Raw genomic sequence first — 16,261 nt, 5'->3', positions numbered from 1 at the left:
TCTGCTTCTACGTGCGCTGGGTGATGCTCTGGGTGAGCTGCCCTTTGGGTTTGTAAAAGCAAAGGCTGTCTCCGGTAATGGATGACTGCTTGAAGGCCTTTTCAGGCTGGAAGGGGAGCGGTGGCTCATTTTTTTCCTCCCGTACTTGTTTCTCTGAGTCGGGAGGTACCAAAGGAAAGCAGCAAGTGGCAGCTCCTGCATGAGCCAAGGGAGGAGACCCCTGTGCCCACCTCTCTGCAGCAGAACGTGGATGCAAAATGTTTCCCAGGGCTTCGGAGGGTGGCTGGACAAATCCCCAGGGAAGAAAAATCCCTGCCATGGGCTAGGAGGCTTAGGGGAGCCCTGGGGGAACCGGAGACCCAGCCAACCCACCCCACCAGCAAGCAGGGCCACGTGGCCACAGGGTCGAGCCCAAATCAATGGGAGCCTCCAGCCGCTGGGCCACGATCGAATGGGCCAAGGTCACCCTGGGCGCACACGGGGCTGTTCAGACGCCTGGTCCCTGTCACACCCTGGGCTCTCAGGGGAGAGTGGTGCCCCCCAGCCCCTTTCCCTTCGTGCCTTTGCTTTGCTCCCCCTATTTGCAGGCATTTCCTTCCTCCCCGCTTCCTTGCTGCCTCACGCGGGGTTGCTGAGCATCAAGAAAGTCAGCGCTGGGCTTTGATCAGGGGCTACTGCCTGTGCTGTGCTGGCAGCACGGACGCTCCCTGTGCCGCAGCCGCTCCCGGCCGCCCTTTCTTCTGCATCAGGAGGCGGCTGGTGGAGATGTTGAACCTCAGTACGAAGCCTTGCAATTAGGCCTGTTCTGCTGCCTGCCTCGTTTGATCTCCTTTAATTATTTATCGCCTTTCCCACCCCCACAGCCCCCACACCCCCCCCTCCTTCCTGAAGCCTCGCTTTCTTTCAAGTGATTATTTTCTTCCTGTCCCCCCAGCTGCGGGTGGCTCTGCCTGTTTGCTTGCAATTACCGTCCATTCTCCGGGTCCTGCCATCTCTCCCCTTTTGTTCTCCACCAGATCATCCCTTCGTGCTGCTCTCCCGGTTGCACCCCCCAGCTCTCTGCCTGCCTGACAGCTTTTTCTTGCCGCTTTTCTCCCTTTTTCTCACCCGGATACCTATTGCCTTTCTCCATTCCATTCTAGGCATGATTCTGGCTGTATTTACTGCCAGTGCCAGCTCTCCGGCTGGGATCCTGCACCCTGGGCTACACTAGATCTCCCACTGCCATTCTCCCAGGCTACTGGCCAAAGCCCCATGCGGCCCCGCTGCGAAGCCCTGGCTCCTGGCAGCACCCAGGGAGTCCCATGGGGCTGCGGCCCCCCCATGCCAGGGTCTCCCCAAGCTGCTTTTGGTGCCGCGGGGGAGCCTGGCCACATCCCCCCCATCTTCTTTGTTTCCCAGGGCCTGATGCATTATTCAGTGCTGTGGACTCTGTGGGTGTTGGAAAGACAGCAGTGCTGCAAAGGGCGCAGGCTCACCCGGAGGATGCTGGATTTTCCCATCATGGGCTGTTTTCTCCCTCCAGCATTAAACCAGGAGAGGCTGTGACCACACAGGAGATTTCTCCTAGGAGGTGGCATCTATTCTTGCCCCAAAGGCACATGGCAGGGGCAAAGGCAGGAGCAGGGGGAGGCAGCAGCAGCCCTGGGGATGCTCAGGGGGCTGCACTGCAGCTCCCACAAGCAGCCCTGCTGCTTGGCTAGAGTTTAATAGAACTGGTCCAACACGTGGCCAAAGCCCCTTGTTTATGTAGTCCCTACAATAACAGCCTGGCAAGGCTGCAGCCCATTCTCAGCCCCTCTCCCACCCCAAACGACCCTTCCCAGCTCCTGTGGCTGTTTTAGGTAGGGCTGGGGCAGGCTGCCCTGGAGCAGGGGGGGAACAGCGTGTGGGGGCTGCAATAGTGTGTGTCTGTGTGCATGTGCGTGCGTGTGCATGTGTGAGCACCCAGGCAGCCCTGGCACGGGAGGACACCGACACCTTGCACCCCATGGGTGGCTGCAGGCGGTGCACAGCTGGCGTTGGCATGGCACAGCTCTCTGGGAAGGTTCCATGTCCCCCGGGCTGCTCGTGGGTGTCCCCACTCTCCCACACTGCTGTGGCTTTGCAACTGCCCACCCTCAGCCAGGCTCCCACCCATGGCTTTGACCCACCTGCTGCTTTGATCCACTCATGCCCCTCTGGGCAGGCTGCGCGGGTCAGGGGAGGGATGCTGGGGAGTTGCAGGATCTCTGGGCACCTGTACCCGCTCCCTGTCCCCACTGCGTTTGGGGGGGTCTGGGCCAGCCCCTCCTCATGCAGCAGATGGGGAGTTTGCCTACCCTCGTACCGATGAGTTTAGCTACGGGAGAGGGTGGTGGATAACGGATGTGGGATGCAGGTTTTGCAGAGCAGCTGGTAGGAGACAACCCCAAAAGAGTGGTTAATCCTCGTGGGATGAGGATGTTTGTGCCCTCCACCCTGTTTGCAGGTGAGCACTGTCCCCCCACAGCTGGACCCCTCCCCATGGCCTGCTGCCACCTGGACCCACAGGGATCCCTGTGCACAGAGATGGGGAGGTAGGTGAGGTCAGTGGCTCTGGCTGTGGTGATGGATTTGGGCTGGTGCTGGTGAGCAGTGCTGCTGGGACCAGCTTGGTCCCTGGTCCAGTTCTCCCCAGAGCATCTTGGGAGGGAAAAGCATCACCCAGCTGTGGGGACATCCCCCCCCAGACAGGGCTCTCCAGCCTGGGCTAACCCCCAAGAGCTCCCCTTAGACCCCAGCTCTGGCTCCCCATTGCTGTCCCTGCTGAAGCTCCCTCCCCAGATCCCCTCCCCTGAGGCCAAATCCACAATGGAGGGACACCCGGGTGCCCTTAGCTCCCTGCTTGGGAAGGAGCAGCCAGATTAAGGAGGGGGCTTCATCTGCAGGGGGTGCCCTGCCTGTGCGGTGCAGGGGAAACTGAGGCACAGGGTGGGGGGCATTGGGGGACAGGCATCCCCAGCCAGGTGCACGCGGTGTCCCTGCCTGGGGCCCTGGCAGAGCAGCCAGGGTGGTTTCAGGGTGGGTTGGGCAGCTAAACCCTCGCCATGACCACACTGGGCAGTTTTGGGGTGGTTTGGGTACCCCGTCCTTTGCCATGAGCATGGTGGGAGGTTTCAGGGTGGTTTGGGGGAGGTCTGAGTACCCTGTCCCCTACCAGGATGCCACAGTACAGGGAGATTTGGGGGGGCTGAGGGTGGCCCCAAGCAGCACAAGGCTGGTTCAGCACTGCTGCAGGGGCTGCCTCTCTTTTTGGTCCTTTTGGGGGATTTTCAAGGCACCTTCTCTTTTTGCAGCCACCCCACTCCCTCCTTGCTGCACCCTGAGCCCTCCTCCTCTGGCTGGGTCCTGCCACACTGCTGCTCACTACAAGGCTAATTGGACCAGACTGGTGGCACTGGTTTGTACTGGGAGCTTCTCCCCCTCAAAGTTTCACCGCTTCCTGGCCCATAAGGAGGGCAAGTGCTCAGCATCACTGAAAGAAATGAGAATTAATTACGGACTCATCACTTGTGCTGCAGCGCTGGGCAACATCTCCGGAGGGGACCTGGCATGTCCCATGTCACCCTGGCCCCCCTGCCAGCCTGAATCCACCCGCAGCCACCAGGGTGGGGGTGCCCCAGTTGGTCCCAGTCAGTGCCAGCAGCTGGGAGAGGGTGGGCAGGGCTGGGCTGGCACTGGGGTGAGGTGGGGCATCAGGGCAAGAGGGTAGGGCATGGGATAGGATATGGGGTGAGGTGGGATACAGCAGAGGATATGCAATGGGGTAGGATACAGGGTGGAGTGAGATACAGGGTGGGACATGGGATGGGATGGGCTGAGATGGAATGGGCTAGGATACAGGGTGGGATACAGGCTGGGACAAGACAGGTTACAAGATGGGATGTGATTCAGGGTGGGATATGGGATGGGAAGAGATGGGATTTGGGGTGGGATGGGATGGCATACAGGGTGGGGTACGGGAGGGGGGGGGTTCTGGCCATTGCACCCCTCAGGCACAAGCAGCTTGGCAGGGGCAGGTGCTGCGGTGGCTGGTGTTTGGTGCTATACCCCAGGGTGCAGCTTTGGGGACTGTGGTGGGGTGGGGTGGGCTTCTGGGGGGATTTGGGGGTGCAGGTGGGAGGTAAGATGTGGGGACGAAGGTGGGGGAGAGCACTGGGGAGAGTTGTGAGGTGCAGGGGGATGCAGGGCAGAGGGCTGTATGATAAGTGGGGGGGTGTAGGTGGCTATTGTGCCCTGGGGGGATGTTGGGGGGTTCTGTGGAAGAGGGGCTCTGGTGAAGGATGGGGGGCTCTGTGGAAGGGGGCACTCTGGTGAAGGATAGAGGCTCTGTGGAAGAATGGGGGGCTTAGGGGAAGGGGGCACTCTGGTGAAGGATGGTGGGTTTGTGGAAGGGGAGTGCTCTGTGGAAGGATGGGGGGGCTCAGGGGAAGGGGGACTGTAGTGAAGGATGGGGCTCTAGGGAAGAGGGTCTCTGGGGAAGGATGGGGTCTCTGGGAAGGGATGAGGTATCTGGGAAGGGATGGTCTGGGAAAGGATGGGGTCTCTGGGGATGAATGCTCTGGGGAAGCATGAGATCTCTGGGGAAGGACGGGGTCTCTGGGGTGGGATGGGTGCTCTGGGGAAGGACGGAGTCTGTGGGGAAGAAGGGGAGTCTGGGGAAGGGGAGTCTGGGGAAGGATGGGTGCTCTGGGGAAGGATGGGGTCCCTGGGAAAGGATGAGGTGTCTGGAGAAGGGATGGTCTAGGGAAGGATGGGGTCTCTGGGGAAGGATGTGGTCTATGGGGAAGGGGTGGTCTGGGGAAGGACGAGGTCTCTGGGGAAAGATGGGTGCTGTGGGGAAGGGGGGACTGGGGAAGGGGGGAGCTCTGGGGTGTGCGGGTGGGTGCGCGGGTGCTGCGCGCCCTCCGTCCGGCAGGCGGCGCTGTGCGGTAGCGGCGGCGCGCTGGCGCGGCGGGCGGCTCTGTGGCGCGGAGCTGTCCAGCACTTCAGGAGGGGCCGCGCTCGCCGCGCCGGGAGCCGAGAGCCGGAGCCGGAGCCGGGAGGGGCCGGGCCGGGCCGGGCCGGGCCGAGCGGGGCCGGGCCCAGCGGGGCGGCGCAGGCGGCGGCGGCGGCTCCGGGCCGGGCCGGGCCCGGCGGGGCGGCGGGGTGAGGTGAGGCGCGGCGCGGCCGGGCCCGGGCCTGGCTGGCGGGCCGGCACCGGGCCGGGGGGGGGGGCGGGTAGGGCCCGGGGCGGGAGGGGAGAGCGGGGCGGGGGAGCAGCGGGACCCCACCGGCACGGGGCGGGGGGCTGAGAGGTGCGGGGGGCTGGGGACCCCCGAGGGATAGGGGCGGGGGGGGGCTGAGGAGCCGGTGGGGATGGGATGGGGGGGTCGCGCTGCCTCTCGGGGGGCCGGGTGTTGGGGTCCCCGGAGGGGCGCGGGCGGAAGGGCTGGGCAAGGGGTGCAGCGTTCCGTGGGTGCTGGGGCGGCTGGGGACCCCGCGGGCAGGCGGGCGGTGGGGGAGGTCCCTGGGGTTTGATGCTTTTGGGGGTACGGGATGGGGCGAGGAGCCTGGGGGTGCGATGCCCCCCTGGGGCGCAGGGGGACCCCAAAGGGACGTGGATGTGCCAAGGGCTCCGCGGTGCAGGGGGGCCTGGCGGGGGGCACCCCACATCCCTCCCCGTGCTGCAGGGGGGCCTGGCGGGCCGGCGGCAGCGCTGACCCCCCGGCACCGGGATTTTGTCTGCACCGCGGGCTGGGAAGGACGGGATGGTGCTGAGCCCCCCCGAGGTTCCAGCACGTTGTGGGGTGCCAGTGGGAGACAAGGCCGGGATAACGGCCCTGAAGCCCCTCTCTCTGCTGTGCCGACCCCCTGGCTGTGCTGGGGAGGGGGCCCTGCAGCGCTGGGTCTGGCTGGTGAGATTTCAAACCCTGCGGGTGTTGCGCGGGGGAAGGAGAGGGGCAAGGCTTGGCAGCCGGGGAGCTGAGTGGCGGCTCAATGGCTCGTCATTTGGGAGCGTTTTTGCTTCTCCTTCCCAGGTTTGGCCCCAGGGATGGCCAGGCTGTGCCATGCGGGGGGCTGGTGGCGAGGGGTCGGGCCCAGCTCGGGGGGAGCAGGTGGCTTTCGGGGGAAGTGCGTTCATTCATTCTCTCCGGAGCCGAAATTTCAGCCTGTGGATGTTTCTTGGCTTGCCTGCGCTTCTGCTGCTGCAGGGGCTCGTGTGGGGGCTGCTGGCATTTGGGGGTGTCTCAGGTTGGTGGTAAAGGCTGAGGACCATCTCACAGGGTGCAGGTGCTCGTGTCCTGTCTGCTCTCCCTGCCCTGGCATGTGGGTTTGTCCTGGCAGGGGACAAAATCTCCCACTGGGGGAGATTTTGGGGACAGGAGCGCGTGGTGCTTATGTCCCAACACACAACATCCTTGCTCCATCCCCCTCTGCCAGCATGGCCTTGTGCGATGCCACCCCCTGCCTCCCACCTGGCTCCCCCTGCCCCAGGGACTCATCCTGGCAACACGTGCAGGGAGAGGCAGGGGCTTTTGGAGCCAGAAGCTGGGCAGCTTTTAGCTTTTAGGGGAGCTTTCTGTCCTTGGTTGCTGCTGGGGATGGTGAGCGGGGGTTTTGCCAGGCAGGCGGAGGGGTGCAGGGCACTTGGCTGGTTTTGTCCCCGGTGCCAAGGAAATGGTGCTTTCCCCCCAGGCAGAGGGTCTCCTGCCCTGGGGGCCAGATCTGGCTGTGGGTGGATGTGTGACCGTGGGTCCTGGGTGTTGCTGGAGGGGGGGCAGAGTGTGCCCACCCCACATCTCTAGGCAGGGGGTGTCTGTGGGGTGTGGGTCGTCACCCCATGGGTTTAGTGCTGGCTGCTGGGGGCCTGCTGGCTGTGGGGGGCCCTGATCCCCAAATCCCTTCCTCCTCCTCTTCCCGACTGTCTCCCAGCTCCCGTTTTCCCCGGCCAGGTGGCCTGTGGCTTATATAATGTGCTCAAACCCTGGAATAGCTCCTCCCGTTACACAACCACCCAGCCAGTCGGGGGGGTGGGGGTGGGGGGGATCCCCGGCTGGACGATCCCCCTGCACTGGCCATGACCCACCCCCCCACCCCCCCATGCCACAGTGCTCAGCCCTGGGGGTCATTTTCTGGGATTGTGTCCCCATCAGGAAAGGTGACCCCGTTGTGACAGTCATCCCCCTGCTCCTCTGGGAGCTCAATAATTGCTTTTATTGTTGTTATTCCCCCCATCCTCCGAAGTGGTGATGGGCCATGGGGCTACCTCTGCTTCCTGACTCCTTGCCCAGCAAAGCAAATGGCCCCAGCAGTGCAATACCAGGGGGGCTGGGTATTCCCCCACTCTGTCCTTACCCATTATTTAAGCACCTCCTGGTTGTAGAAGGTCTGGCAGGGCAGCGAGCACCTGAGCCCTGCCTGCTGGGGCTGCCTGCTGGTCTCTTGGCCACCAGTGAGCAGCTGCTGGTGGCTGTGGTGGCCCCAGGGGGCTGAGTAGAATGTGGCCGGGGGGACACAGGGCTGCAGGGTCCTATAGGGGATACCCATCACCTGGACCTGCTGCCTCTCCGCTCAGCACAGAGGGGTTTGCTGCTGTCATTTGGATGTGTTTCTCCTCTTGTCCCTCATCCCTGGCTCAGGAATGGGATCACTGTGGGAGTCCCAGGGTCCCCTGGGGCTGGTCCCCATCGTGGTGTGACCCCCTTTCCACCAGCTCTCCCCCAGCCCATGCTGAGAGCAGGGCTCACAGAGCCTGCCCCCGCAGCCCAAGGGGTTCAGGCTGGGGGAGCTTCAGCTGCAGCATTTTGGGGACAGGAGCAAAGCCTGGCTCCTTGCCCTCCATCAGGCCCTTTTCTCTGGAACATCTCCCAGGGGAGCTGATGGGTCTCCTCTGCCCACACCCTTGTGTGGTGCCCGTCCAGTGGGGAGGACTGGTCCCCACCCCTGGTTCCCCCATCCCTACATCCCCAAGTCAGGAAGAAGCCCGGTTGCTTAGCAACTGTTTAGCTTCTCCACCAGCCTCCTCATCTATTTTAAAAAAAAAAATTATATATATATGCACAGACGTAGGTATGCACAAGCAGCAGCAAGCCCTCGCCCAGCTCGTGACCCCCCCCCCCCCCCCCAGCCAGCATCCATATATTCTTTATTAATTGCATTAAAGTCTGTGAGGCATCAAATTTTGGTTAGGGAAAGGATGCTCTGGCTGGGGAAAATAAGGATGAAGGGGCTGGGATGGCTATAACCAACCCTCTCCTGCTATCCCTTCCGACGGGCAGGATCTCTGCCGGCTTGGGGCTGGGAGGCAGAGCTAACGAACCCCAGACCGGCTACGTTTAAAGCCAGATTTGTCTTTCTTTTTTCTCATTCTGGGAGGTCTGACTCATGGTTTTTGGCACTCGGGGGCTAGCGGAAGGCAGCTCTGGAGAAGGTCAGCCCAATTAATGGCAGCAACCCCAGACTTTTCCTCCTGGTAATTCTGACCAGGTGTTTAAAGGAGGCCGGCTGCCTTCCCGTGATATTCTGGCATTTTGTGAGTGACAAAAAGAAGCCCCCTTCTGCCAGCTGTCCCCACAGCACGGCCAGGGAGCAGCCTAGCGTGGGGCTGTAAATGCTTCAGACACAAGGCGGTGACTTCGGTAGGTGCTGGTGTGCCCTGATGAGACCACAGAGGGCAGGGCAACCATGGGGGCTGCTCCTGTCACCCTCTCTGATGGGGCTGGAGGGTCCTCGCCTCGGCTGGGTTGTCCCCTGCGTGTTGGGACTGAGCTCTGGCACGCTCAGTGCACCAGTGATCCAGGGAGCCGCCGTCCCAGGCTCGCTGCCTGCATCCCGTGCCTGCATCCCTGGCACACGGGCGCTCGCCATCACCCTGGCTGGTGCAGCTGGATGTGGCGAGAATTAATCGAGCACCGGCCAGAGGCGGCTTTAATTAGCACCGAAGCGGGGAGGGGGAGGATGCCCAGGCACCGCTGCTGCCTTTCCCTGCCGAGGGGGAGATGCCGGGAGAGCATCCAGGCATTGCCAACACCTCGCTGCCATCCCCGCTCCCACTGGGAAAGCGGTTTCATCCGCATTACGGCGCGGCAGGGCCCTGCAACGGCAGCGGCCAGGAGTGACGGGCAGCTGCCTCCAGCACAGCCCCATGCCCGGGGTGCCGTGGGCATGGCCAGGGAGCAGAGCAGCACCCGGGGGGGCGGGGGGATTTGGGCAGAATCAGCTGGGAAGGGATTTGTTTTTCTGGGCTGGAAAATAAAAGGGCAAAAGCAGTTTGGTGAAATAACACTTTCTTTTGCTCATTTCCCTTGTTTTCTTCTTTTGCTTCGGGCTGGAGCTCCTGAATCCCTGAGTCTCCCTTCAAAGCCCAGGCTGGACAGCCCCCAGGGCTGGGACACAGGGATGGCCACATCCTGGGGCCACCCCACCAGATGCCCAGGGGTCCCAGCCCACAGGGAGGGAGCTCAGTTTAGAGCTCGGCTGGAAACCAGTAGCTCCAAAGCGTGGCAGGATGGTCCTGGCACCCCCATGCTGGCTGTGTGTCAGGGGCACAGCGCAGTGTGTCTGGCCGTCTGGCTGTCCCCACCTCCACTGGGCTGGCAGCACGGGTGCTGGGTCCTCCCCACCATGGGTGCCACTCAGCGTGGCTGGGAAGGGAGGGAGAGAACCGGTGTGCTGGGCTGGTCCCTGTGCTTGGAGTAAGGCGTGGGATGGAGATGGAGGATGATGAGGAGGATGGAGGACAGGGATGAGGATGGAGATGAGTATGGAAGCTGGAGAAGGAGGGTGCGTATACAGATGAAGGATGGATATGGAGGATGGGGATGAGAATGAAGATGAGGATGAAGGATGAGGATGAGCTCTGAACATTTCCAAAAGCTCTAATCCAGGCAGCAGAAAGCACCTGCAAGATGAAAAGCTGTTTTGACCTCCCCAGGTCCCAGGGTGGCATGGGGAGTGCCGGGGGAGAGATCGGGACCCTGAAACGTGGGCGAATGGCTCAGCAAAATGGGAAGAGAGAGATTTGCTCTGGAGATTCCCCAGCAGCTCCAGCCTGTGGTGCCAGGGGGTTGAGCCCTCCTGGGTGGCACTCAGGGGATTTGGGTGGTGGGGACGGATGCCAGCGGCTGTCCCCAGCCGCACCCTGCAGCCTTTAAGAGTCCATGGGGACACGGCGCAGCGCTTGCCCCATGACGCCTCCTCTCCCTCTCGGCAAGGCGGCCGGGCAGCAGGCTGCCAGAGCTTGATGATTTGTGGGTAATTACTGCAGATAATGAAATATTTAACCATCGTCTTTATTATCGGGGGTAGCGCTGAGCCAGGCGGGAAGCCGCTGCCACTTGGGCAGGGCTGTGCTGCCTTCACAGACAGGTTTGGTGCCAGCGTGAGCTGGTGGAGTCGGGTGGTCCCCACGTGGTGGCCGATGGATGGAGGTTGTGGTGGTGACGGCCACCCTGTGTACCTGAGCTGTCGTCCCCTGCGGGTGCAGGGTGTCAATGGGGGGTCTCCTTTGGGGACAGGGAGGGCACAGGCCCAGCCTGGGGGATGTGGGCTTCTTCTGCCCTGGTGACTTGTCCCCATTGTCACCAGAGGTGTAGGACTGGCTCTGTTTTCCACCCAGGGCTTTTGCCTGTGGCCTGGCTTTGCTATTGACAGCTGGAGGGGGGTTGCGAGTGGTTTTTCTCTTCCTTTGTTTTCCTGCCGGTGCTGTGGCTGAGGCAGGGTGGCTGGTGTCACCTCTCAGGGTAGCTATGGCTCACGGCTGAGGGGACACCGGGATGCAGCGCAGTGTCCATCCCCAGGCTGGCTCCACCTGGCCCCTGGTGCAGGAGTGATACAGAATTGTAGAATGATAAAATTTCCCCTTATCATATCTCTAGCTGCATTCTTTTTACGGAGATGGGGAAAGTTTCCTGGTGGGATCTGCATGCCTCCCCCACTGTGCAGCCCTTTCCCGCAGGTACCCATCCAGCTGCTGGTTTATCTCACATGCTCCTTCATCTACCTGCCCGGCTGTATATCCCACACGCTTTCAAGGTTTCACAGCAATGAATTCACCCACTGCCAGGCTCAGGATAAAATTAATTCCCGCTGGGGAAAAAAAAGCAGAGGCTGCTGTGGAAAGCATCCTCTCCTTCCCCCTCTCTTTCCTTGAGTGCCTCAGTGGGGGAAGGTTTCCCAGCAAGGAGCTTCCCCCATTCCCAAATTTCCTTCCCGGTTTTTGGCTTCACGCCTTGATGGGAGAAAGAGGAAGAGGAGCCCCCAGGCCAGGTTTTTCTGCAGCAGCTCTCCCATCTCTGGCCTGGGGCCACCCTGGGACATGGAGGGGGCTGGGGTCAGGGGTCCCTCCTGGGCAGGGAGAGCTGGGGGGGGTAGATCCTTGCTGTGGGGTGTCATGGGGCTTGAAATGTGGGTGCTGCCCTGCCTGCTGCAGGCAAGAGGGGATGAAGGGACACTCCAGTTTCTCTGACAGGGCCAAGCATCCAGAGGGTGCAGAGCCCTGTCCGGCTCCAGCTTCTCTGGCAGCATCTCCTGCTGCCTGCTCCTCCACGCCTCTGCGGCAATAAAGGCTGCTGGCTCCTCTCTGTGTGGTAATAATGGGGAAAAATGGAGGGGGAAAAAAAAGCTTTGTAATTAAGCAGTCAGCTGCCATCCTCCCCGGGCAGGCTTGTCAGGAGATAAATGAGTGCGTGGGGCAGCCAGTGGCAGCGGGAAAGCCAGGGATGTCCTCTGGGGATGCCGCAGGGTGGGAGATGCCTTCCTGCTGGGCTGGGACCCCCACCACCCTGGGGAGAGCTCTGAGGCTTTTCCTCTCCTCAGACAGCAGAGAAATGTCCTTGAAGCTTCTCAGGGGCAATCTGTGTTCCCACCCTGGCTCTGTCCCACCTGGCATGGCCATGGAAAGCTCCGAACAACCTGGCATCCCACTGGAACAGCACAGCGGGAACAGCAAGCCCTCCCTGGGCTCAGAACAGTGTGGATCAGTCCGTGATCTGTCTATCCTGCCTTCACACCCACGCTGGGCTGAGGGTTCCCTCCTTTCCCAGGACAGTGTTTGGCCCCATCCTCCTTGGACGGCATGTGTCAGACACCACGGGCATCACAGGCAAGGGCTGGCTGCTTCCCACGTAGGCAATGATGTTCTCTGAAGAGCCTCTGCAGCAGGTAGAAACACCCCAGAGAAGTAGCTGCTGTCAAAAGCTGTGTCTCCGAGCCCAAAGCCAGCTTGGAGAGTGAGGGAGGGTGCTCTGCCTTTGTCCTTGACCATTTCTCTTTGTGCAGGACCTTCCAGGAGAAGCGTTTGTGGGAACAGCCCCCAGTAAAGTCCAGGCGGTGCCTCTGCAGCCTGGCTGCTGCTGGTAATGGAGGCAGAGGATCTCCAGTGGGAGCATCCCATGCTGGGAAGAGGGCCGGTGCTTTGGGTGGGGGAGCTGGGGCATCGCAGGACAGCGAGACTGAGGAATGGGTGCTCAGCCATGTGCCGATGGCCCGAGGTTGCTGAGACAGGGTTGTGTCTGTCGGGTTGATTCAGGAGATTTGGGAGCATCTCCTCCCCCAGGCTCAGGGAGCATCAGCCAGAGCCTCAGTGCAGCAGTGCTGCTCGGGAGCAGTTGTCCTCTTCCAAGGGGTTATTTTTGGAGCCAAGTGAGGACACGTTGACTGTGGTGGCGGAAGAAGGAGGCAGGGACACGTGAAGGTGAAAGAGCAGGGAGAAGGCAGGCAGGCAGCAGCTGGTGGGGAGCCTCACCTCCTCTCCTGGCCAGCACCAGGCCATTGCCGGACTGTGCCAGACATCAGGATGTCCCATGGCTGCATCCTCGCTGGCCAGTGCAGCTGGGGGATGCAAGGGGGATACCTGAGGTCTTTAGGGCATCCCCTTGCTGGATGGGGACAGTGCCTGGGACTGTCCCCAGAGGGTGTGAGGATGGATGCCCTTCCCTGTTCCAAACAAGAAGCAGCTGGCAGCGGGGCCTGTGGGGTTCAGAGGGATGCCTGGCCACCTGTCCCACTGCTACCGTATGGCTCCAGGTGACACAGATGCAGGCTTTGCCAGGCTTTCCCTGGTAAGAGGCTGGTGCAGAACATCCTCCTCTCTCTCCCATGAGCCAGCCCTCATGGCCTGGTGATGGGAAGAGCCCCAGCCTCGCTTTGCAGATGGAGAAACTGAGGCAAGGGGCAGGAAGGGTGCTGGCAGAAGACCCAGATCTCTCAGTCACCGTCCCCATCAACCTGCTGTGCCTGCATCTCTCTTGAGACAAATTTTCCCGGCAGGTCCTGGCAGGTTCCCGTGACCATCGCACGGTGAGAGTGAAACCAGGGCAGGGACTGACCCCCAAGTCTTCCTCTCCCTCCCAGGTGCTGCTAGCAGCGAGGCTGCCCATGCCAGCATGGCTCTCTACAACAACGGGGCCGATGTGCCTTCCCCTCAGGAAGCCTCCAATGGCTTCTCACAGCCCAGCGCCTCAGGTACGTGGCACAAGGGCGAGGAGGAGGTGCGTCTGGTGGAGCCCAGCTTGGTGAAGAAGGCTCACCGGGAAATCCTGGACCACGAGCGCAAGCGGCGGGTGGAGTTGAAGTGCATGGAGCTGCAGGAGATGATGGAGGAGCAGGGGTGAGTAGTGGGGCATCAGGGCTGGGATGGAGATGGACCCCATGGCTTGGGATCCTTTTGACCGGTTTGCACCTTGTTCTCCCCCTTTTTCCTCTCTAAAAAAACACCTTGATGTGGCAAACGTCCCCAGTTGGAAGTAAATCCACTTTAGGATGAATCAGACAGCTTTGGGGTAGACTGGTGGGTTGGTTTGCAAAGCTAAATGCCTCCAAGAAACACAGACAGAGGACTGCATCCACACACATGTTGGAGGCTTGCCCTGGCCCCTCCGGTTGGAAAGCTGGGCTCCCAGCTCATAGTGCTGGGAAAGCCGAGACAGGAAGGAGGAATGAGTTGCTCATGGTCATGCAAGCCATCAATGCCACCCAGCCCGTGCCCCGCATGCCCGGGAGATGAAGGACAGCTGGGGTTTAGTCCCAGGTGAGGCTGTTCTGGTGCTTCAGTTTGTCCTGCCTTCCTTCTCTCCCCCTGGTTTTGGAGTGGAAGGAGCCCCTCCATCCTGTGACCCTGGCTGGGCACCGTGAGCTGCTCCCCAGCCTCTGCTCTCCCCTTGGGAAGCAAAGGGCTGGGGAAAAACCTGAGGGACTGGAGAGCATCCCTGCCCGGGTGGGCAGGAGGGGCTGGGGGGCCAGCAAGGAGACCCCCATTCCCACCAGATCCATGGTCATCTTGCCAGCTACCCCATAGCTCCGGCAGCCGTGGAACAGCCTGATCCCACTGACAGCTCACTAAAACCTGATGGATGGAGCAAATTCTTCAGCACACATGGGTAGACGGGGACTGGTATCAGCTGGGGAGAAGGAAAATGGATTGAGGGAAGGCTTCGCCAAGGCTTTCATTAAGAGTGCAAGCGTGACCTAGAATTAAATTGTCTCACACAGACTGGAATAATGATTGTGCCTAATTTGTCGTTATGGAAATAAATAAGGCTGACCTGGTGCTTTGGGGAGCCCAGAGACTCCTGTCGGGTTCCCGCGCCCTACTAGGGATCTTACTACTAGTAGTATCATTATTGCGATGGGTAATAGCAATATTGCAACCGGTATTGTTGTTATTGCTGTAATTGCCTCTGCTATTATTAAGGCTATTAATAACGATGATGACGGTGATACACTGAAATGATAATATAATTACAGTAATAATCTTGGTCAACCTGGTTAATCCTCCGCCTGCTGTTTCCCTCCTCGCAGGGGCTCTCTGGGGGGGTTATATGGGAACCGCTTTGCACCCCTGAGGTTTCTGCCTGGGCCGGGGACCGCAGCCTGGCCATGGCCTCGGGCGAGATATTGGCAAGGGCAGGGCCCCCAGGATGAGCAGGTGTGACAGCAGAAGAGGTTTTGTGGGGATTTAAGCTCTCCCTTGTTTCCTGAAACGCGGATGGCTCCTCCTGCCTGCGCTGGATCTGGCTGCTGCTTGCTCTGGGCTGCCTGCGCCGTTATTCCCAGCCTGCAGGCTGGATTTCTTGTCTGGAAAAGAAGTGTCAGCAATTTTTCTGTCTTTCTCAAATCCATTCTATGTGTTAAGTGCAAAACCCCAAATCCCTCCAATGGGGTTATAAGCAGCGCCGACGGGTGGAGGAGGGAAAGGGCCTGGTGAGGTGCTCCTGCCTCCATCACAGGATCCCTGGATGCAGGGCGGGGGGGTTCCTCGGCCTGGCCTTGCCCCCTGCAGATTTGCTAACAGCCCAGCCGCGGTGGCCCATCTGTCACCTCTTGTTTGGCCTCATGTCCCCTCTCTGAGAACATCAGCCGCGTTCATAATATGCTGCAGCAAATGCTCATCTTCTCGGGCGGACATCTTCCTGCTGCTGCCGGCTGGCGGCTGGCCGTGGATGGCCGGGGCTGGCAGCTCCATCCTTGTGCTGGGTGCACCGCCACCGAGGGTACCGAGCAAAGCAGCATCGGGGGATGGGTTTGGCCCTGGTGTTGGGGCCCCCTGCACCCAGGCAGGGTGCAAGGCGAGGCGAAGCAGCTGGGTTGCCTTCCTGTGTCCTCCTGCGGGAGTCCTGGCCAGCTGGGGAATTAATGAGAGCCTTTCAGGGCAAATGAGCTTGTTAATATTAATTCCCCTCTCCTTCCTGTTCCCCTTCATCGGCACCACAGTGGGTGGGGGTGGGTGCTGCCACGTGCCCCTCTGCACCCAGGGGCACCCACTCTGAGTGGTATCACTGTCCCCAGCACAGGCTCTGCGAGGTGCCAGCCTTGGGGACCGCAGGGCTTGGCCAGGCTGTGACACCCAGTTTTCTGGGCTCCTTAGTGGTGATGCTGATGGGGTGTGACAGCGAGGATGGGATGCAAGCAGGCTCTATAGACAATGTGGGTGAGGACAGGGGGACACACCTGACCTCTTCCCTCTCAGGGTGGCAGCATGGTGGTGACATGGGGTCCCTGTCCCTTTGCCCTGTCCCCAGGGACAATGCTGAGAGCACTGCAGGTCCCTCCACCACATCCCTTCATTTGGATGTTTTGGTCGAGGGGGATGCTCGGGTGCTCTTGTGCAGCTGAGGGATGCGGCACAAAACTGCCTGCCCAGGGCTGTCACCTGTCCCTCCTCGGGGACACCTCAGGGACTGCTGGAGCGCTGTGGTTTGCTGCGGCTGTTCTCAGATGCCAGGGACAAAGTGATTAGTGTCTCTCGTTAATAACCCTG

At 60.9% G+C, this 16,261-nt stretch overlaps 1 protein-coding gene across 2 annotated transcripts in view; it reads left to right on the top strand.

Moving 5' to 3' along the window:
- Positions 1-5,062: 5,062 nt before the first annotated feature.
- The window catches only part of SRRM3 (serine/arginine repetitive matrix 3), a 28,968-nt gene continuing 17,769 nt past the window's right edge, over positions 5,063-16,261 (top strand). Inside the window, exons 1-2 of one of the 2 annotated variants that reach the window (XM_055700928.1) lie at positions 5,063-5,174; positions 13,357-13,612. In XM_055700928.1, coding sequence (XP_055556903.1) covers positions 13,389-13,612 — 224 coding nt within the window. In that variant the 5' untranslated portion in view covers positions 5,063-5,174; positions 13,357-13,388. The remainder of the gene's footprint in view (positions 5,175-13,356; positions 13,613-16,261) is intronic. The other variant, XM_055700929.1, reaches the window with a different exon arrangement.

This window comes from Falco cherrug, chromosome 1, assembly GCF_023634085.1.
Source record: "Falco cherrug isolate bFalChe1 chromosome 1, bFalChe1.pri, whole genome shotgun sequence".
NCBI lineage: Eukaryota > Metazoa > Chordata > Aves > Falconiformes > Falconidae > Falco > Falco cherrug.
This window is presented reverse-complemented; position numbering and strand designations above follow the sequence as displayed.